Raw genomic sequence first — 23,258 nt, forward strand, 5'->3', positions numbered from 1 at the left:
GGTGGCGGAGCTGGCGGTGGTGGCGGCCGGTGGTGGCGGAGCCGGCGGTGGTGGCGGCCGGTGGCGGCGGCGTAATAGGATTTTTTTTTTCAAAAATTTGATGCCGAGTGTTTTCTGGCCACTCGGCAACGACTTTGCCGAGTGCGCGACACAAAACACTCGACAAATCCAGATTTGCCGACTCGAAATTTGCCGTGTGCCGTTTGCCGAGTGTTACATTCGGCAAACGGTTTGCCGAGTGTATTTTGCCCTTCGCCGAGTGCCCGTGGCACTCGGCAATTTTCGTGTGTCCCGTAGTGATATCCTTTTGTTTCGTTAAACGAACTTCTTCAATTCAACTTTCAGGTGTTCCGAAAGAAGGCTATGTTCTGGACGTGGAGCCTGGCAAGACCTACCTGCTACGAATAATCAATGCGGGCCTCTTCTCTGAGTTCTATCTCAAGATTGCTGGGCACAAGTTCATGGTGGTTGCTGCCGACGCGAACTACGTCAGCCCCTTCACTACAGATGTGATCGCAATCGCAGCTGGCGAGACAGTGGATGCGCTGTTGCTGGCCGATGCACCCCCTGGCCGGTACTACATGGTCGCCCTACCCAACCAGGCACCATTGCCTGACACCCAGACTACGGAGTACACGACAAGGGGGATGGTGCGGTATAAGGTCAGCCACAGCGCCGGAAATGGCACAACTATACTGAGGTCGAGCCGGGGTGCAGAAGAAGAACAAGGAGGATATTCGTCAGGTGATGCGCCGATGGTTCCTAAGATGCCTGATATACATGACACAATTACGTCGTTCTATTTCCACAGCAACCTGACCAGCCTGCGCCACCATGGGCACTCTCTGGTCCAGCAGAGAGTCGACGAGCGCCTGTACGTCGTGCTTAGCCTCGGCACCATCTGCAAGAAAGGCCAGTTCTGTAAGAGGGGTGACAGTGACGAGAACCTCCTAGTGGCCACGATGAACAATGCTTCCTTCCAGCACCCCACAGCGATACCGACACTACTAGAAGCACACTACTACCACACCGGCCTCATCAATGGCACGACACAAGAACTTCCGAAGAGGCCACCATTATTGTTCAACTTCACCGATGAAGCCTTAATCCCGTTTGGACCCAAAGAGATGCGGCTAGAGCCGACTTACAAGGCGACATTGGTCCGGCGGTTCCGACACGGCGCCGTGGTGGAGATAGTCTTTCAGAGCACGGCGATGCTACAGGGTGACTCCAATCCAATGCACCTACACGGGTACGACATGTTGGTGCTTGCAGAAGGGCTTGGTAACTATGATCCGGTGAAGGACGTGGCAAGGTACAACCTAGTGAATCCACCAGTGAAGAACACTGTGCTAGCCCCGAATCGTGGGTGGATCGCCGTCCGATTTGTTGCTAATAATCCAGGTACCTAAGTTTTAAATATCTGTTAACATGTGCAAGGAAGGAGAAATATTAAATTGTGGAAACCACTATCTCAGTCTAGTTGTATAAACACTAAAAACCATTGCCTCCCAAAAATAGTTTAGTCGCTATGAAGATACGCAAAAATATACTAAAATAGAAAAGTCTCTATGAAGACAGCATAACATCCTGCTAGAACAATGAGTGGACCCTAACAAGATATTAACAGAGTCTAGTGAATTAAGTTTAGACAATATCTTGCTAAAAATGAGAAGTTTGGGCCTCATTGACAGCATAAGATTATGTCAGTTCCTTTCATTGCTAAACAATGAGTTTCATCAGTACGTTCAGGTTTCTTCCATTAATTGTTATGCTGTGCAACATCATGCTTAAACTGGGTCTAGTGGGACATGAAAAATCTGAAACAAAAAAAATGTACATGAGCGTACTTAATTTTTTAATCTTCCAGTGAACATATATATTTGTAGAGTCAGAAAAACAAGTATTATATGATAAAACGGTGCAAAATTGATATCCATAACAAATCATTTATATTCTGCTGAAGTCTACTTGCATGTATCCCGAATATAAGCCTATTAATACAGTAAAAACAAGTCTACCATATTAATTAACCTTCAATCAGTATCATTCTTAAGGTGCTTGGTTTGTTTACAGTAATAATACTCCATACGTTTGGTGTATTGTAAGAGCTTGGTTTGTTTACAGTAATAATACTCCATACGTTTGGTGTATTGTAAGAACAGCCACATACAATTTGATAGCTTTACTCCATTAGATAGGGACAAAATGGGAAAGTGGAAGCAAAGACATGTCCTGAAGTTGTTGCACTTCTATTTAGTGCACTTCTATTTAGACACCTTTACACACGGATCTCAAGGAGTGAATAATTAAGTATACCGCAATCCTTCAACAAAACTAGAACCAGAGTTTTTTCCTATAAATATTTGATCATATTTATTATCTTAATTTCATAAGATGTGCTGCCCATATTTTTTTATCCTAGTTTCATGCCCATGTACGACCTCCAAGAACTAATTCTCGATCTTCTATGGTGTATACAGGTGTTTGGTTCATGCACTGCCACTATGAGTTTCATCTTTCGATGGGCATGGCGGCAGTGTTCATAGTAGAGAATGGGCCAACAATGGACACATCTCTCCTTCCACCACCTGTGAACTTTCCAACTTGTAGCCATGACAATAGTCTCATCCAAACTATATGAAAAGTGAAATCTAGCTAATAAATGGAGCAAGTACAAAGATAACTCCGACCACTTGTTTTAAAATATGTCATTATGAATAATGAAGGTGCGGTATGAGATAAAATGTATCCGTATTATTTATGTTAACAAATCGAACCTGGTTTGCAGCAGATGAATTATCCTGCATCTGTATGATTTGAACATATTACGATTTACTTGTGGTTGAATCACCACTGTGAACACCTTACCCATGTTAGCCCTGCCGTGCCGACCCAAAACACACCGGTACGGACGGTTCGTCCACATCTCTAAAACAATGACCGGCATGGATGCACAATATCAGTGTTGATTCTCAAAAAGTCCTGATACGTTTAGTATCCATCTCAAGATTCCTCTAGCATTGGCACAGATACTGTCTACACATATCTGTGGGATATTTTTGTAATCTCAACATAACAACTTAGATTACAACTTCTCACTTATGTGTCCCTCCTACGTATGTGATTAGGACTTAGGTGCTGTGATATGCAAGCACATCTAAACGTAACATTCTAGGACTCAGCCCCAATCCTTGGTGCGACGTATATGAATTGGAGGGGTGCCCCGTGCATCAACCTAATCTCGGCATTAGGCTAAACACCAATCAATTACAGCACTGGGGGGATAAGAAGTACGAGATCCATCTACTGTGTGTAGCTGATCTTCACCAATCAAGAACCTGTTCTTGAGAGGTGAATCAGTTCTACGTCAAACTCTTAATCAACCAGGAGTGAGAAGTTCCTGATCTGGTGAAGATAAGACCTACTTCATCTACAGTAACACATCTACTACTATCGGTGGCATCATATATCTAACTATGGTGATACAAAGATAACTTCCTGGAAGGAGTGATAACTAGTGCAACCTAGCAAATAAAACTCGAAGGCAACCACCGTCTTCAGCCAGCAATCTAAATCGAGGATTCACCCAACCACACTCACAAATAACAAACCAACACAACTTAGAATCAAACGGATCAGAACCACCTGGAATCTAACTTCTTTGATACAAGGATTCATTACACTAGGGCCTCCATATATAACTCATTGTTGTCTAATTCCTTAGATAACCTTTATTGGGAAGTCAACTAAAACAAAAAAATATTTTTAGGATCGGATTAAAACGTGGCGTGCCAGCACCTATTTAGGAGCAAACGAACCTATAGCCCATGCATAGAAATAGATTTTCAAAGACAAGTAAGGGGCGAGCCACCCCTAGAAATAGGGTTGTTTCCAGGTGTGGATGATGGAATGACTCGCCCCTGAAAATAATTTTATGAGGTGGCTTGGCCCATGACCCATCCCTGTAAATTAATCTTTAGGTGCTGGTAGGATGCTACAGTAGTATGTTCTTTTTGTGGAAGCAGGGAACTTGTCGCCGGATGTTGGCAGCAGTTAGCACGCCAGTTTGAACCACAAGCCCATGGATTAGTTGTAACTCTTTCCTCATAATATTCGTCTAAGATTTATCAATCCGTGGAACTTATATTGCAAGATCAGCTAATGTTTTCAACATGATTTAAGTTTATATATGATTCAGATCTAATCTAGCATGTACAGACAGATAGCAGATTTGAGTAAGTTTATAAAGGATTAAGATGCTGCCTCCCCTTCGACCCCGACAGATAGATTCGTCTTGCAAATCCTATTCATCAGTGACAAAATGTTGCAAACCTTCGAGTCCACATCAGTTATGTTCCTCACCTTTCTTAGTCCACATCCGAGTACTACTTTTTTAGATAAAGGATAATGTTCTAGCCTCTGCGACGGCATAAAACCAACTTTTAACAATGTTCTCATCCCACAGGCAGATTATGAATAGAAGGGTAAGGGCACACAAATGGTAGGAAGGAATCAAAAGCAAACTCTATTATTATTTCTCTATCCATTCTTGGCAGTACAAATATCCAATGAGATGACTTCCAATGCCTTATTTGCTAAAAGAACAGTCTTTCTTGTGTTCTCACGCTATACAAGGGACTAAGATCGCATCAGTATGCTCCCCGGAAAACAGTCTATATAAAAGAGGTAAAACTTTTTTGTCAAAAATCAAATCATTACGTATACACCAGATGCATCTGGCCCACGTAAGAGCTGCATCCCAAAATCCTTATTTCTTATGGTCATTAACATTATTTTTCGAAGGATGTGCGCTATTGACTTTGGTTGGGTTTGCTGCTTGCTCAGCTAATAAGCAATTGATGCCTGACAGTGACTGTCGTTGTGTGAGATGTATTATCCTCTGAAAAATAATAGTTGCGTCGCAAAAGCAGCTCTTTTTGTCCGGTTGAAAATAAGAAGAAAAAACCAAGGATGCCAGTTGGCAGTCAGCAATATGAGCTAGCAATACTAGTGTTAAACGTTTGTCTATAACGGGATGTACGGTGCCTGACAATCACAATAAAATCTCCATTATCACCTACCGGAACATGCAATATGTCTGGCCGAAATATACAATAAAATCCCTTCGACCCCACAGATAGATTTGTGTTACATTCCTAGTATTCCTAGTATTTTTATTTTCTGCCCATGACCACTGACAATTTTGCTATACACGGTACAATTCTAAGTGTCCTTTTGTGGTCAACAATCTGAGCCACTGCTGGCCCTATTAAAAGATTGACTGCTGGCCGCGTGAACCACGAGGGCAGGACCACAGTCTGAGTTGAGCTGCCTTCCTCCTCAGCTCATCATAAGCAAAGTGATGCCTTACAGTGACTGACATGGGCCAATGGCAACTATGCAAACACAAAATCACATTTGGAATCATTTTGGAAAAAAAAGAGCGTCCAATTTTGACTTCATATGCAAAAGTTGCGCCTGTTTTATTGAACACTATGCAAGTCAGTTATGCAAAAGCCGCTGACCGAAGCTTGCAGACTGCCGAGTACAAGTCAGTTATTTAATTTTCTCCTCATGCACTCCTAACTAGTTTATTCTTTCCGTTCCAAATTGTAGATTTTTCTAGATACATAGCAAACATGTATAAACCTAGAAAAAATCAAAACCAAAACGGAGGAAACACTACACATGCTACCTTTCTGTGTGTCCTTTTTAATTTGCTGGCCGCATAATAGCTTGTCTGCTGGCCACATAGTACCACGAGGGCAGGCCCAATGGGCTCTCAGACAAGGTGCATTAAGTCAGAGCTGATAAGCAGTTGATGCCCTACAGTGACTGACATGGCCCAATGGCAATCTTGATTGCAAAAATAACAGTAGTAGCACCACGCGCAATGTGAGGAAAAAAGTGTGCAAAATGTGCGGCACTCGATCGATAATTGAGCTAGCAACATGTCAGTCTCAAAAAGTCCTGATACGTTTAGTATCCATCTCAAGATTCCTCTAGCATTGGCACAGATACTGTCTACACATATCTGTGGGATATTTTTGTAATCTCAACATAACAACTTAGATTACAACCTCTCACTTATGTGTCTCCTACGTATGTGATTAGAACTCAGGTGCTGTGATCTGCAAGCACATCTAAACGTAACATTCTAGGACTCAGCCTCAATCCTTGGTGCGATGTATATGAATTGGAGAGGTGCCCCGTGCATCAACCTAATCTCGGCATTAGGCTAAACACCAATCAATTACGGTACTGGGGGGATAAGAAGTACGAGATCCATCTACTGTGTGTAGCTGATCTTCACCAATCAAGAACCCTGTTCTTGAGAGGTGAATCAGGTCTATGTCAAACTCTTAATCAACCAGGAGCGAGAAGTTCCTGATCTGGTGAACATAAGACCTACTTCATCTACAGTAACACATCTACGACTATTGGTGGCATCATATATATAACTATGGCGATACGAAGATAACTTCCTGGAAGGAGTGATAACTAGTGCAACCTAGAAAATAAAACTCAAAGGCAACCACCGTCTTCAACCGGCAATCTAAATCGAGGATTCACCCAACCACACTCACAAAGAACAAAGCAACACAACCTAGAATCAAACGGATCAGAACCACCTGGAATTTAACTTCTTTGATACAAGGATTCATTACACTAGGGCCTCCATATATAACTCATTGTTGTCTAATTCCTTAGATAACTTTGATTGGGAAGTCAACTAAAACAAAAAAAAATGTTTTTAGGATTGAATTAAAACGTCGAGTGTCAGCACCTGTTTAGAGCGCACGAACCTATAGCCCATGCATAGAAATAGATTTTCAAAGATAAGTAAGGGGGCGAGCCACCCCTAGAAATAGGGTTGTTTGCAGGTCTAGAAGATGGAATGACTCACCCCGAAAATAATTTTATGAGGTGGCTCGGCCCATGACCCATCCCTGTAAATTAATCTTTAGGTGCTGGTAGGATGCTACAGTAGTATGTTCTTTTTGTGGAAGTAGGGGAACTTGCCGTCTGATGTTGGCGGCAGTTAGCACACCAGTTTGAACTGCAAGCGTACTGATTAGTTGTAACTCTTCTCTCGTAATATTCGCCTAAGATTTATCAATCCGTGGAACTTATATTGCAAGATCAGCTTTTGTTTATAAAGGATTAAGATACTGCCTCCCCTTCGATCCGACAGATAGATTCGTCTTGCAAATCCTATTCATCAGTGACAAAATGTTGCAAACCTTCGAGTCCACATCAGTTATTTTCCTCACCTTTCTTAGTCCACATCCGAGTACTGATAAAGGATAATGTTCTAGCCTCTGCGACGGCACAAACCAACTTTTAACAACGTTCTCATCTCACAGGCAGATTATGAATAGAAGGGGAAGAGCATGCAAATGGTAGGAAGGAATCAAAAGCAAACTCTATTATTGCTTCTCCATCCATTCTTGGCAATACAAATATCCAATGAGACGACTTCCAATGCCTTATTTGCCAAAAGAACAGTCTTTCTTGTGTTCTCACGCTATACAAGGGACTAAGATCGCAACCAGTATGCTCCCCAGAAAACCATCTATATAAAAGAGGTAAACCTTTTTTCTCAAAAATCAAATTATTACGTGTACACCAGATGCCCACGTAAGAGCTGCATTAACATCCTTATTTCTTATGGTCATTAACATTATTTTTCGAAGGATGTGCGCTATTGACTTTGGTTAGGTTTGCTCTTGCTCAGCTAATAAGCAATTGATGCCTGAGAGTGACTGTCGTTGAGTGAGATGTATTATCCTCTGAAAAATAATAGTTGCGTCGCAAAAGCAGCTCTTTTTGTCCGGTTGAAAATAAGAAGAAAAAACCAAGGATGCCAGTTGGCACTCAGCAATATGAGCTAGCAATACTAGTGTTGTACGTTTGTCTGTAACAGGATGTATGGTGCCTGACAATCACAATAAAATCTCCAATATCACCTACCGGAACATGCAATATGTCTGGCCGAAATATACAATAAAATCCCTTCGACCCAACAGATAGATTTGTGTTACATTCCTAGTATTCCTAGTATTTTTATTTTCTGGCCATGACCACTGACAATTTTGCTATACATGGTACAATTCTAAGTGTCCTTTTGTGGTCAACAATCTGAGCCACTGCTGGCCCTATTAAGATTGTCTGCTGGGCGCATGAACCACGAGGGCAGGACCACAGTCTGAGTTGAGCTGCCTTCCTCCTCAGCTCATCATAAGCAAAGTGATGCCTTACAGTGACTGACATGGGCCAATGGCAACCATGCAAACACAAAATCACATTTTGAATCATTTTGGAAAAAGAAAGAGCGTCCAATTTTGACTTCATATGCAAAAGTTGCGCCTGTTTTATTGAACACTATGCAAGTCAGTTATGCAAAAGCCGCTGACCGAAGCTTGCAGACTGCTGAATACAAGTCAGTTATTTAGTCAGTTATTTAGGGGGTGTTTGGATACTAAGTGCTAAATTTTAGTAGTGTCACATCGAATTGTAACAACCTAGCTTAATTAAGCTATGTTTAAATCTTAAACAAAGTCATTAGTACATAAAGGAGAACTTTGACAATAGTGAAGGCAGGTGAAAGGACACTTTTGCCCCTCACAAGCTAAAATGCTGTTTGAATAGTAACTTGAATTTTTGTTTAAGAACTTAAAATTCTGCCCAACTAAGAGTTGTATAACTCAACTTTAATAACAACTTTCATTTTTGGTGTTTTGCCTTAACATGAGCAGAAGCCGCTCAAAAACTCGAACTTTGAATCTGGGTTAAATTAAGAAAAACAGTTGAAGTCCCAACTTTGGGGCTCTCTATTTCGAAATTTCTAATATGAACTCAAGCTAAGCTCAATATCAAAGTTTTAGATATTTGAGACCTTAACAACTTTTATTTAAGGAGCAAGTTCTAAATCTGCCCCGAAAGCCTTCAAAATCCAGGTCAAAGTCATCTAGTTTGGTCAACTCAGCCCAAGATTTGCAATCTAGACTGAGTCTAGAAATCAGATGAACCCTACATCTTGGCATGAGCTTATCTCCCAAAAGTTGAACAGAATATCAAAAAAATCCTTTATAATAGTTTGAGAACTAAGTTTATACAACAACTTTGTCAATTGGACCCTAGTCCAATTTCGCCTCCGAAGCTTTTCAAAACTGCAGCTCAAGTCAACCAAAACACCCTGAAATCGGCGTTCCTCCAAACTTTGAAGTTTTGAATCTCCGAATCCACCGCGATTTTGAACTCGGTTCAATTACAAAAGTTGGACTTTGGTCTAAGGACTACAACTTTTGTAAAGGGAGTTAATGTTGTGCGGTTCAAGAATCGGGAGATCTAGGCGCTTGAAGACCGGCCCGGTGAAACGATCCCGCGGATCCCTCGGCCAGAGCGCATCCAATCGCGCGTGCGTCGCGCTCCGCTTGCTGGCCGCTCCATGGCACAAGCCCACCAGCGCCGCCCCGTCGCCCTGCCCCCGACCTTGACAAGCTGGGACGACACGCCGGCAGCCCCGTCGAGCGCGCAGACGCCTTGCCCGCTACCTCGCCTCGGGCACGCCCCGCCGTTGTCGAGCGCGCGCCCCCGCGCCCGCTTGCCAGAGCTCCGCCACCTCCACCAACCACCACCCCGGCTGCGACGCCTCGGACCCAGCCTCGCTAACCCGACGTCCCAACAAAGCCGTCACTCCCGCGCACGCTCACTCTGCCCGCGTCTGCCCACCTCGCCTGTAGCGCCTTCGCCTGCCGCGCCACTTCCCTCTCCTCTATCCGCCAATGCCTCCATTGCCATTAATGGCCGCAGCAGCGCCCCGGTTTCCCTCCGGTCCCGCCCGCTAGAGCCACAACCCCGCCTCGTTTGCCACTCCGTCCTGGCCCTATAAATGGGAGCCCAACGCCGCCGGTGCCCCCTTTCCTGCTCGCCCCCAAACCTCACCGCGCTCCCCTGCTTCCACTCTCAGCTCCGCCGCACACCCTCTCCGTGGAGCTCCCCCTTCCGCTCAACCCCGCGCCTCGCCGACACCACCAGCCGCTTCGCCTCCCTCTCGCGCGACTCTAGAGCCTGCTTGTTGCCCATGAAGAGTGCCACCGCCGCCAGAACACCGCCGAACTTCGCCACCACCCGAAGCTTCCCGCCCTTCCGTCGTTCCGCCCCGACCGAGCCTCCCCGTCACACCCAACTGCTTCAAACCGGCCCAAGGTGAGCCCGTGACCCCTCCCGGCCCCTCACCATACCAAGGCCACCGGCGCATCGCCGGGATTTTGCCTGCCGCCGCCGTGCGCCGCCGAGGACCTGATTGCGATTGAGAAAGTTGAATCAGGGGCCTTAGTGCTAAAACTAGGGACCCTTGCACGTTTAAACCCTAGACCTAGGGGTTAGACCATAAGTTTGCCATGGTTTATCTTTTTACATCGGTAGAATATATGTTTAACCTTGAAAAATTCACCAAAATTCGTAGAAAATTCAGAAAAATGTCAAACCAGTTTTGCTATACTCAGTTTAAAGTGTAGTTTCTAATAAAAATACTTTTGGCACATGTCTCTGCTAGAATTAATGTTATGAGTTTTAATTCTTGTTTAAGCTATTTAAATCATAACAAATCATAGAAAAATGATAAAAAGTTAAATCCAACTCTCAAGTGTTTGTTTCAGATAGTAGAAGCTTGGAAAAATGATTTGGAGCCTAGATCAGATGTTTAATCCTCTATTTAAGTTTTACCATGGAAATCTAAGATTGTTTTTGTCTTTTTGCATAACAATTAAACCAGAACTGAGAAAAATATGAAACCTTTTGGAATAAGTCAGTGGTGTAATGTAGCTTGTGGGAAAAAATATGGAAACCACCAGAAATAAAAAGAGGTACCATTTTCCTATTTAGGGAAGAATAAATAGGGTAAATGTATAGAAAAAGATGCCCTTCACTAAAAATTGTGAAAAATTCATCAAAGGCTATGTATCACCCCTATAACGCACTGTTAAAATTTCATGACTAGTTTCATTAAGGTTTCTGCTATAAAAATGTTTAAGTATAAGCTACCTTAAGGTAATAAAGGTAATATTGGAAGAGATACAAAAGAACATTCAGAAATAGGATAACTTTCCGATCTAAGTTGAGTTTAATAAAAGTAAGTGTTTATATGTACACAATCGCCATCAAATCAACCCCCGGCTTGTACCACACCCCACCTGCCTCGTGTAGATAAAGAAGGTGTAAAATCTTGTTTAGGTGAATGTGGCCCTAATATAATATCTTCTTCAGCACTAACTCGTGTTTACATCCTATGAAAAAGTTTGAGAATTTAACTTGATGCATTGCATTTCGTGTAGAGCTGAACCTCGCAGATGGGACTTACAAGCTTACCCGGCGCGAGAAGAAGGAGCTGTAGCTGAGCTGCAGCCCACCAGAATCGAGCCTGAGCAAGCCGAAGAACCATTCACTACCTCCCCGCATGAAGGCAAGCCCCGGAGCATAATTTCCTTGTGGCGGAACCGCTCGGATTAACTTAGCTAAAGCACAATTAAGTTGCCTGATACGCACTCTTATGCTTTAATCAAGTTAACTCGGTAGTCCGTCGGATTTCATCCGAAAAACCACTACACAGGACCGAAGTAGCAGTGCTCACACGAAGGTGAGTGGTTCCAGAGAATACAACAGATCATCCAACTTAAACAAGTACATCAATTTATGACAACACTAGTTCGAAAATCAAGTTTCACAGAGTTCATAAGCAGCGGAAAAGATAAACCAGCGGAAGCTAGTGCCGAGGTCGGATATCACGGATGAGGCTGATCCTGACATCACTGGTCCCTATCCTCGCCGTCCAAGGAGGGATCCCACTTGACCGTCCACCTAGGCGGAAGCTGGGGAGGCCAAGCGCCAACAGTGGCAAACTCGGGAACTTCAACTTCACCTGAAAGACGTGCCACAAGCAAGGCTGAGCAACTATGCTCAACAAGACTTAACCGACTGGTGGGAACTATTCCACCAACTTCTAGACATGCAAGGCTCTTTGGCTGAGGGGTTTGTTTTTCCAAAAGCGTTTGCAGTAGGTCCTTACTTTCAATATTTTAGCTCAGATTCTATGTTTATTAACCAGTCTAAATTAGCAACTTATGCTAAGCAAACATAGTTTCCAAATAATTTAAAGAACAAGCATCAAGATTTATCTCATCATCATGTTCCATCTTTACTCAGTGTAGCATAGCGATCAAGTAGTCCCAAACTGTGAGAGGCAGACGAATCGATTCGAATTTCTTAACCATGCATGGCGAACCTAATCTCACGACATCCGTGCACCACGAAGGTCGCTTCATTTGTCAGCCGTCCCCATCAATTCCCAGGCGCGCGTCAGGACCAAACTTCCCTTGGCATGCAATGCTTCACAGTCCCGACCTCTTGCCGTACTGTGACCGCACTTGCACCCACATGATGCACCATGGGAACCTCGTTCCAGGGACAGCAGGGGTATAAGCCACGCCCTAGTTCAATCAGGTACTAGGCTTCCCCATCCCATACTAGGTATGAGATTAGTACTTTCAAACACTTGATCACGAACACCAACACTTTCCGACCTTAACCAAATTCATGTAGACAGACGAGGCAATCCACCGACCACCAAAAATAGTTCACAGAGCGCTGCCCCGTCCATCGTCCTTATAGTTGTAACAAAAGGAGAGCAAGCAACTCCTATAACTCGCAAGTGACAGGGAATCACTCAACTTTTACCAAGTCCTGTTTAAGCATTGCAACTACTCGGCCTATCATACTAGTGTTCAGATCAAGGGAACTAAGTCATGCATCTATGGTTCCAAACAACTCCTGAACGTAAATGCACATACATACAATAGAAGGCATGCACAAGTTTAGAAAGACTGGGTTATGCTCCAGGGCTTGCCTTCGAGCGGGGTGGAGCCAAACTGATCTTTGGCGCTCTCGACTTCAGCTCCTGCAGGCGGTAGCTCGGCTATACTCCATCTTCTGGCATCGGGTGCAGCTCGTACATGCCATCAGCGAGGTTTATCTCTACACAAAATGCAAATGCAAGGGTAAACACTTAGACGGTTATTTCAACAACACTTGCAAGATTTTAGCCCAGAAACTGTAGTAAAACTACAGGAAAGGTATAAAACCCATTTTATTGGATTCTACTTAGAAGGAGGATTCCAACCCAAGTGATTTCACCTTTTCCGATTTTTCCTCAATTTAAGATGAATTTCTCGAGCTTCGGTTGATTTAGAACAAGATAAAAGAGTCGTATTAGGAAAAACTTTACGATCTGACCCTTAGACCTAAGGAATAACTGTACCGGGGTCCTCAGATTTAACACAGAGAAGTCCCCAAAATTTTACACAGATACCCTTAGTCAAAATAAAAAGATACAGCCGAGCCCTCGGGCGAGGCGGACAAGGGTCGGGCGAACAGATAGGGTCGGGTGAAACGGACAAAGGTCAGGCGAACAGACAGGGTCGGGCGAAACGGACAGGGGTCGGGCAAAACGGACAGGGGTCGGGCGAGACAGATAGGGATCGGCAGCTTACCTTTGGTCCTACTGACAAAGTCTTGGGGGTCGGGAAGAAGCAAGCTCAGGCGGAACGATGAAAGGTGTTAAGTTTCGGGTGGCGGCGAGGTCCGGTGGTGCTTCTTGTGGACAACAAGCAAGCTCTAGCACAGCGCAAAGGAAGCAAGCGGCTGGTGGGGTTGGAAAGGTGGGTGTTGAGTGGGGAGGGGGAACTCCACAAAGAGCTGAGGCGGCAGCACTTGAGCACTAAACAAAGGAGGGGCGGCAAGAGCAAGGACGACGGAGGGAACTCCGGAAGGAGGCTTCGGTAACCTTTTATAGCTGCGAGGATGTGAACGAGCTCGAGTGGCACGAGGATAAGATCAAGGGAGAAGAGTGCTCTTCCTCGGCGGCGATTGGGGACCGTCTCCATTGGCCGGCGAAGCGGAGCTCCGGGGACAGAATCTTTACAGCATTGGGCAAGGAAGACAGCGCTAGGCAAGCGCGGTTTTGTCGGGCGGAAGGATTGGTGAGGTCAAGCGCGTGCCAGGTCGCGTCAAGCACGGGATTGGGCGCGGCGGCTTGGCCGGTGTGCGACAGGAGGGAGAAAAGTGCATTGCAGGCGAGGGTGCTGCAGGCGAGGTGACAAGGCAAGCGGCGACGCTAGCAAGCGCGGGACTAGCGGCTTTGCCGTGGCACGCTACTGGCGAGACGGGGGAAAGGGAGTTGTCACTGCGTGCGCGGTGGCTGGCGAAGGCGCTATCATCGTGGGGCGCGCGCGTGGGCAGCGCGACTGAGGTACGATGGAAAAGCCAGAAGGCGTTGGGGCACGGGCCAGGGATCCTATGAGGCGATGTGCGCGGGAGGCAAGGCGGACTAGCGCGGCAGTAGCCAATCTTCGGTCGCAGCGGCGGCAGGGCGCCTGGCGCAGCTGGCAAGTGTGGCGGAACCACCTTGGATTACCTTGATTAAAGCACGGTTAAGTCGCCTGACACGCGACACTCATGCCTTAGTCAAGTTAACTCGAAGTGCCGTCGGATTTCCTCCGATTTAACCACTTAACAGGACCGAGTTAGCAAAACTCACACGAAGGTGAGTGGTTCCAGAGAATACAACAGATCCATCATTAGATTAACAAGTTATTACACACTTGGTTGTAAATCAGAGTTTAACAAGTTCTGAAGAAAGCAGACAGAAGGTAAAACAAGCGAAAGCTAGTGCCGGGGTCGGATGTCCCTGATGAGGCCGATCAGGACATCAGTGATCCCTTTCCTCGCCATCCGAGGAGGATCCCACTCGACCGTCCAACCCGGAGGGAGCTGGGGCGGCCAAGTGCCAACAGGAGCGAACTCAGGAGCTACGGCTTCACCTGAAAAGAGAGCCACAAACAAGGCTGAGCTGCTAAGCTCAACAAGACTTAACCGGCCGGTGGTAAAACTACTCCACCACGTCTAGGCATACGGGGCCACAAGGGTCGCTTCCTGTGTCGGCCGTCCCCATCAATTCCCAGGCACGTGTCAGGTCCAAACTACCATTGGCATGCAATGCTCCACAGTCCCGGCCTCTACCGTACTGTGACCGCTCTTTCACCCACATGGGAACCTCGTTCCAGGGACAGCAGGGGTATAAGCCACGCCCTAATTCAATCAGGTATTAGGCTTCCCTATCCCATACTAGGTATGAGATTAGTACTTTCAAACACTTGATCATGAACACCACCACTGTCGGGCCTTAACAGATTCCATAAACAGACGAGGCGAACAACCGACCACCAAAAGAGTTAACCAAAACCCTGCCCCGTCCATCGTCCTTATAGTTGTAACAGAAGGAAAACAACCAACTCCTATAACTCGCGAGTGACAGGAAATCACTCGACTTTTACCGTTTCCTATTTAAGCATGGCGACTACTCGGCCCAACATCTAGTGTTCAGATCAAAGGAACTATATCATGCATCTAAGGTTGTAAACAACTCCTACACATAAATGCACAAACATGAAAAAGAAGGGATGCGCAAGTTTGGGAAGAAAAAAAATTGGGTTCATGCTCCGAGGCTTGCCTTCAAGCGGAGGGGAGGGAAGCTGGTCTTCAGTTGGGGCGACTTCGGCTTCTGGAACTGGTAGCTCAGCTACAGCTCCGTCTTCTGGAACTGGGTGTAACTCGTAGACGCCGTCAGCAAGACGAAACTCTACACGGATGCAATGCAGGAGTTAGTGTTTAGACGGTTATTTCAACAGTAACACTTGTAAGTCTTAGCCCAGAAACTTGTAGCAAAGCTACGGAAAAAGTGTGGGGGTTCAATCTTCAATGGATAGAGAACAAGACCAAGGGTCAGATTGGAAGAAACTTATGATTTGGTCGTTAAACTAGAGGAATAGCTATGCTGGGGGTCCTCAGACTTATTATAGAGAAGTCCTCGAAATCTTACACAGATACCCTCGTGTTAAGGGAAAAGATACAGCCGAGTCCTCGGGCGAGGCAGATAAGGGTCGGCTAACAGACAGGGTCGGGTGACACGGAAAAGGGGTCGGGCGGACAGATAGGGTCGGGTGAACCGGTGAGGGGTCGGCAGCTTACCTTCGGTTTATAGGTGAAGCTTTGGGGTTAGGAACGAGTAGACTTGGGTGGAAGGTCTTAAGCACTAAGGCTTGGGCGGAGGCGATGTCCGGGGGTGCTCCGGCGGCGGCGGAGCTTCTTGTGAACAACAAGGAAGCTCTAGCACAGCGCGGAGGAGCAGGCAGCTGGGTGGATTGGGAGGGGCGGGGGTTGAATGGAGATGAGAGTTCCTCAAGAACTTAGGTGGCGGCGCTCGAGCACGAAACAGAGGAACAAGGGGGCACGGCAACGATGGCGAAGGGAACTCCAATAGGACGAGCATTCCCTTTTATAGCTGCGCGAAAGAGAGAGAGAGTTGGAGTAGCACGAAGACCGGAAGAAAAGGATGGAGGACGCTGCCTTGGCGGCGATTGAGCGGCGAGGGGTGGCGGAACAGGACTTCGGAGATAGCGTCTTCGGCCATTGGGCACTGGAGACAAAGCGGCGTAGGCGCGGTTTTGCCGGGGCTGAGATTTGGCGGAGGCGGGCGTCTTCGAGTGGTGGATCTGATTGGTGTGATAGGGGGAACGGCGCTGCAAGCGAGGTTGCAACAGTGAAAAGACAGGCGGGTTGTGGCTGCGCGGGTGAGTGTGAAACAGCGGTTTGCCGGGCACAGCTTTGGCAACGCGAACAAGGAACTGTCGCGGCTGGAGTCGGGGTTGGCGATGGAGGAATCGTCACGTAGCGAGTTCGTGGGTGGTGCGACTATGGAGAGGCAGCAGAAAAGCTGGAAGGCATCGAGCCTTGCAGCCGGGGATCCGGTGAGATGATGATGGGCGCGAGCTGCGAGGAGGTTTGATGCAGCAGGCGGCAAAGCTCTGCCACAGTGGCGACGGAGCACCAAGGCACGGCTGGCGAGGGCGCGAGCGAGACGAGGTGTTGCAGAAAGGGTTGCAGAGGGGCTTCCGCTGCGATTGGGGAGGAGGGCGCGGGAATCCATCCGGTTGCGGCCGACGACTGGGCGAAGCGGTGGGCATCGGAGAAGTTGAGCCATGCGGTAGGGGAGCTCTGAAGCGGTGCAGTCCGCTCGAGTGCGTCTGCCTCGGGAGATCCGGGAAAAAGATTGCGGGTCCACCGGTCAGTCTTGGTTGTTCCAAGATTGAAAGGAGCACTGCCTTGGGAAACTTAGAAGGAACCGACAGGTTGGTGGGAGTCTCAGGGGTCGGGACGAGGACCGGAGGCGAAGCGCTCCTGCTCCGGAAGAGCTGAGACAGAGGAATTTGGGACTCGGATTAAGACTAAATCGAATGATTTGACCAGGGTTGTTACAGCCTACCCCTCTTAAAAAGAATCTCGTCCCGAGATTCGGGTGTAAGAGCAACCAATGGGGGTGTGTAGTCCTTACCTCCTTGGCTGGAAAGAAAACCTTGGAAATGCTTGTTCAGATACTCTTCTGTTTCCCATGTTGCTTCATCCTCTGTGTGGTTATTCCATAGGATTTTGTACATTTTTACCACTTGTCGTTGGGTGCGCCTCTCCTTAAGGTCAAGAACTTTGGCTGGGTACTCAGCATATGTCAGGTCGGTTTCAATTTGAAGTTGCTCCTGACTTAAGATCTCAGTTGGGACTTGGACACATTTCTTCAGTTGGGAGACATGGAAATCATGAATGGCCGAGAGTTGCTCGGGTAGTTGGATCCGGTAAGCGACGGATCCGCAAATTTCCACAATCTTATAAGGGCCAATGTAACGGGGAGCCAATTTCCCTTTTATTCCAAACCGTTGCACTCCTTTGGTCGGGGAGACTCGAAGATACACATGATCACCAATATCAAATTGCAGGGGTCTTCTTCTCCTGTCGAACTAACTCTTCTATCGAGATTGGGCGGCCTTGAGATTTGCTTGAATTATCTTCACTCGTTCTTCTGCTTCTACTACTAAGTCAGAGCCATAGGTCTATCTTTCACCAACTTGTGACCAATTCAGCGGCGTCCGACATTTCCGACTATATAGGGCTTCAAATGGTGCCATCTTCAAGCTAGTCTGGTAGCTATTGTTATAGGAGAACTCTGCCAATGGTAAGCACTTATCCCAATTTCTGTCATAGTGGTTGACACAAGCTCGTAGCATGTCTTCAAGGATCTGATTTACCCTTTCGGTTTGACCATCGGTTTGAGGATTATAGGTCGAGCTACGAATGAGCTTGGTGCCCACATATGTTTGTAGCTGTTCCCAAAAACGCGCTACAAATTGAGCTCCTCGATCAGATATGATCGTCCTAGGCACACCGTGCAGGGAAACAATGCGGTTAAGAAACAACTCCGCATATTTCTTAGCCGTGCAGGTGGTGTGAACCGGAAGAAAGTGGACAGTCTTGGTAAGACGATCCACAATCACCCAAATGGAGTCATGCCGCTGCGATGTAAGGGGTAGTCCAACAATGAAGTCCATGCTGATGTCTTCCCATTTCCAAGAGGGAATAGGTAGGGGTTGTAGGGTACCTGCTACCTTTAAATGGCTGGCTTTGACACGTTGACAGGTGTCGCATTCTGAAACATACCGTGCAATCTCTGGTTTCATTCCACTCCACCAGAAAGATTTGACGGAGATCATGATACATCTTATTGCTGCCAGGATGGATTGAGAACTTGGAGAGATGAGCTTCATCTAGGAGTTTCTTCCTAAGGGTGGGGTCGGACAGAACAACGAGTCGGTTCTCAAAGTACACTCTCCCATTCTCATCTTGTCAGAATTGCTTATATCCCTCATCCTTCCATGAAATCTTCCTTTTGATTCGCCTTGCTTCCTCATCCTCTAACTGTGCCATCCCAATTTGGTCCTCCAAAGCAGACTCAAGCGAGATGTGTCCGAGGGTTCCATGGGAAACAATTTCCAATTTAAGTTTTCCCACCTCATGGCACAGGGTCTCTGTGAGGTTGGTTGCCGACAAGCAATTGCAATGGGTCTTGCGGCTAAAAGCATCAGCCACTACGTTGGCCTTGTCGGGGTGATAATGCACTTCCAAGTTGTAATCCTTAATCAACTCCAACCATCTTCTTTGTCGCATGTTGAGGTCGGCTTGAGTGAAGATGTACTTGAGGCTCTTGTGATCGGTGTAGATGTTGCAGTGGGTGCCCATCAAATAGTATCTCCATATTTTTAAGGCATGAACCACCACTGCCAACTCAAGATCATGGGTCAGATAGTTCAGCTCATGAGGTCATAACGCCCGTGAGGCATAGGCAATGACTCAGTTGTCTTGCATAAGAACACACCCAAGTCCAGTGCCAGAGGCGTCACAGTACACGTCAAACGGCCTAGAAGGGTCAGGTTGAGCCAAAACCGGGGCTGAGGTCAGCAAGTGTTTCAGGGTGTTGAAGGCTTCTTCACACTTGTCGTTCCACCCAAATTTGACCTCTTTCTTCAGTAGCTCAGTCATGGGCTTAGCTATCTTGGAGAAATCCGGAATGAAGCACCGATAGTAGCCTGCCAATCCAAGAAAACTTCAGATCTGGTGAACTGAAGTGGGAGGCTTCCAGTCCATGATTTCCTATACCTTGCTGGGGTCAACGGCTATGCCATTCCGAGAGATAGTGTGTCCCAAGAACTTGACACTATCTAACCAAAATTCACACTTGGAGAACTTGGCATAAAGCTGATGATCCTTCAACCGTTGAAGAACCACATGAAGATGATCGGCATGTTCTTCTTCATTCTTCGAGTACACTAGGATATCATCAATGAACACCACCACAAACTTGTCCAACTCAGGCATGAACACCAAATTCATGAGATACATGAAGTAAGCGGGTGCATTGGTGAGTCCAAAAGATATAACCAGGTACTCGTAGAGTCCATATCTTGCGGAGAAGGCAGTCTTGGAAATGTCACAGGGTCTGATCTTGATTTGGTGATACCCGGAACGAAGATCGATCTTGGAGAATACTCTTGCTCCAGCTAACTGATCAAACAGAACATCAATGCGGGGAAGTGGATACTTGTTCTTGACAGTCACCGCATTGAGAGGTCGGTAGTCCACACACATGCATAGACTCCCATCCTTCTTCTTCACAAACAGGGCTGGGCAACCCCAAGGTGAAGTGCTGGGTCGGATAAAACCTTTCTCCAATAGATCCTTCAACTGGGTTTTTAACTCGGCCAGCTCAGCGAGTGGCATCCGATAAGGTCTTTTGGAGATAGGGGCGGTGCCGGGGATCAACTCTATGGAAAACTCCACATCTCGATCGGGCGGCATGCCCGGCAAAACATCAAGAAACACGTCGGGGTACTCACAGACTACAGGGATGTCCTTCAGTCGGGTCTCAATTGCGGGATATGCACAAGAATTCACATCTTCTTGGCGAGGCAAAAGGACAACAGAGGGGCCTTGGTGGGGTGAGTTGACATGGATAGCTCGGGCTGGAATATCTAGCACAACCTGGTGCCTAGTCATCCAATCCATTCCTAGGATGACATCAATCCCCTCCAGATCGAGAATAACAAGATTCTCCTTAAAAAGGGTTCGGCCTAGCTGGATAGGCACATTGACACTCATCCTATCAGATGTGATTACCCCACCCGGGGTGGATATCCTAAAGGATCCTCTTGTTTGGCATTCCTTTAACCCATATTTGTCACTAGTCTTTCTTCCAATAAAACTATGTGAGGCTCCTGAGTCAAACAAAACCAAAGCTGAAAGACTATGGATAAGAAAGGTACCCGTCATTATCAGTGCACCTTCAGGAAGCTTTGCTGCGTTGGTGAAGTTCAGCCATCCTTGGCGAACTTGTATCTTGGGCCTCTTCCCTTTATTGAGCATCGTATTGCTCTGCCTTGGCACTGATTCTGATTCCTGGGGTAGTCCTTGGTGAAATGCCCCACATTGCCATAGGTGAAGCAGCGGTTACCATTTGCAGGGCGCGGTGGCAGCGGTAGGGTCGGCCGCGGAGCCTGAGGTTGAAATCCCGGATAACGAAGTGCTGCCGCTGGTGGGGGTCAGGCAACCCATCTTCCCGGCTGTTAGGGTCGGCTGGGTGCCTGTGGTGGAACCATTCTGAAACGTTGGGTAGGTGGGCTGGGCGTTGGCAGTGGAGCCTTCCTCTTCCTCTCGGCTGCCAGAGCCTTCATGCAGTCCTCTTGTGAGATGGCCAAGTTGACCAACTCGTTGTACGTATTCACCCTTATCGGGTTTAACCTTTCTCTGAGCTCCAAGCTTAGCCCTCTGCGGAACCTGTCCTGCTTCTTCTCATCTGTGTCCGCATGGTACCCAGCGTACCGGCACAGATCATTGAAGGCCTGCGCATAGTGTAGGACATCTCGATTTCCCAGGGTAAGGGCCAGGAACTCGTTGAGCTTACGCTCCAGGAGACCTTTAGGAATATGATAGCCCCTGAACGCCGTCTTAAACTCCTCCCAGCCGATGACATGGCCGGCCGGCTGCTTGGCGTGGTAGTGATCCCACCAAACAAGGGCAGAACCACGCAGTTGCTGCGCGGCAAACCGAGCCTTGCTCTCCTCCGAGAATTGGGCGGTGAGGAGGGAGAACTGGGATTCGATGGCACGAATCCAGGCGTCGGCGTCGAGCGGGTCTTGTGTCTTCTGGAACAAAGGGGGTTGCGTGCTCAAGAAGTCCTCATAACGAGCAACTTGGGGCTGCTGCGGAGCCCTTCCCCCATGGGGCTGCTGCTATTGTCCCTGTACAATGTGCCTTAGCAGCTCAGTTTGAGCCGCTAGGAGGGCTTCCAGCGAAGGTGGGGGCGGAGGTGGAGGAAGATCCTGCCTCTGCTCGCTACCGCTGGGCACAGAGCCCGATCGGGTGCGATGCATCATCTACAAGAGTCAATGTTCCATTAATTCCACAACCTTAGAAGTATTCCAATTATGCGGGAATGTATAAGTTAAATCCTCAAATGCGACTCTTGCCGATAGTGCAACACAACAACCTATCTTTATTAAAGAGATACACACTTCCTCCTGCCATCATAGTTAGCAACTATCTTAGTTCTGCACACAACTTCAGGCGAACCATAACCATATCCCAGGAGTTCCACCATATCCGACCTTAGGCCAAGGGGTCGGGCTAAGCGAAACAGTGAAACCAGTGGTCGGGCGAGGCGAACTACACAGCAAGGGGTCGGGCGAGGTGGAGAACTGCCTCGAGGGGTTGAGCGCATCCGACCTTGCGACTCGGGGTCGGCCAAGCTTTGGACAGACCCACAGAAAAAGGGTGTGTGGTCACAGCACAAACTCACACAACCTGGCATCCAAAGCGTGTTGCAAAAAGAGTCAAAGGTCAAGTTAAGATCTAATTTTACTGAGGTCATTGCATTGTTGTTTCCCCAAAACACAGGAGGAATACTCAACTCAAGGCTAACCTATTACATCACTATCCAAAACTTATGTTGCCGAGGAGTACAACAAAAGATTAGATTCCTACAGCTCTCAATCTATGAGGGTACACTATGAGTCGGAGAAGGGGCATCGCCATCCTCAAGGTCCATGCTGGTCGCTCCCATTACTTCCTCGGGATCTTCTTGTTCGTCCAGCTGCATCTCAAGGGCATGTATAGCATCAAGCTCAACGTGATGCTCGTCCAAATGAGCATTAGCAACTGCTAGCTCCATCTCGACCTCCATCTTTTCTTCAGAAAGCTCGATCATGCCATCCACCAGGTCCGTCACTTCTCCTTCGAGCTCGGAGATTCTGTCTTGCATGTCATGGATCTGTATACCTCTCTGGATAAGCTGATATGACTGTCCCACCAAGTCTCTTTTGGCGCCATTGAAAAGCCCTTGGGTGTCTATGGCTATCCGAGCCAAGACAGCCATTGCTCGGCCTTGAAGCTCAATCAGCCGATACAAAGCTGACATGCATCTCGTGGTGGTAGAGATGGTGACCAGCGAATGGGAGGTTGCCAACACCTCCATGTTGTTGACGCGATCAAGCCATGCCGGGTCTAGCCGATCCCTGGCGGGGAACAAGCCGATTGGGTCCAAAGTGACCTCAAGCGGGTGTAGTCGACAGAACTGGGTGAGGATCTGCAGAGCAGCTGACTCCCACGTATCCTCCAGAGCGTGCCCGTAAGTCAAGACTTTGAGCTGGGGCCACTCGGGCTGCACAGGGGGTGGAGGTACAACCACCTGCACGTTGCACCTCTGTACTCCGTGCTCTTGGTACATCCGTCCCACGTACAAAGGCGGGGACTGATACCCA

General features: G+C 47.3%; 1 protein-coding gene across 2 annotated transcripts in view; it reads left to right on the forward strand.

The window, feature by feature from the left end:
* LOC101781303 (laccase-15) overlaps window positions 1-2,853 on the forward strand; it is a 6,767-nt gene extending 3,914 nt beyond the window's left edge. For both annotated transcript variants that reach the window (XM_004979793.3, XM_022828829.1), the window contains exons 5-6: window positions 346-1,404; window positions 2,484-2,853. In XM_004979793.3, the coding sequence (XP_004979850.1) occupies window positions 346-1,404; window positions 2,484-2,644 (1,220 nt within the window). In that variant the 3' untranslated portion in view covers window positions 2,645-2,853. The remainder of the gene's footprint in view (window positions 1-345; window positions 1,405-2,483) is intronic.
* The last annotated feature ends 20,405 nt before the right edge of the window (window positions 2,854-23,258 follow it).

The sequence above is a fragment of the Setaria italica genome, chromosome VIII (genome assembly GCF_000263155.2).
Source record: "Setaria italica strain Yugu1 chromosome VIII, Setaria_italica_v2.0, whole genome shotgun sequence".
In the NCBI taxonomy this organism is placed as follows: domain Eukaryota; kingdom Viridiplantae; phylum Streptophyta; class Magnoliopsida; order Poales; family Poaceae; genus Setaria; species Setaria italica.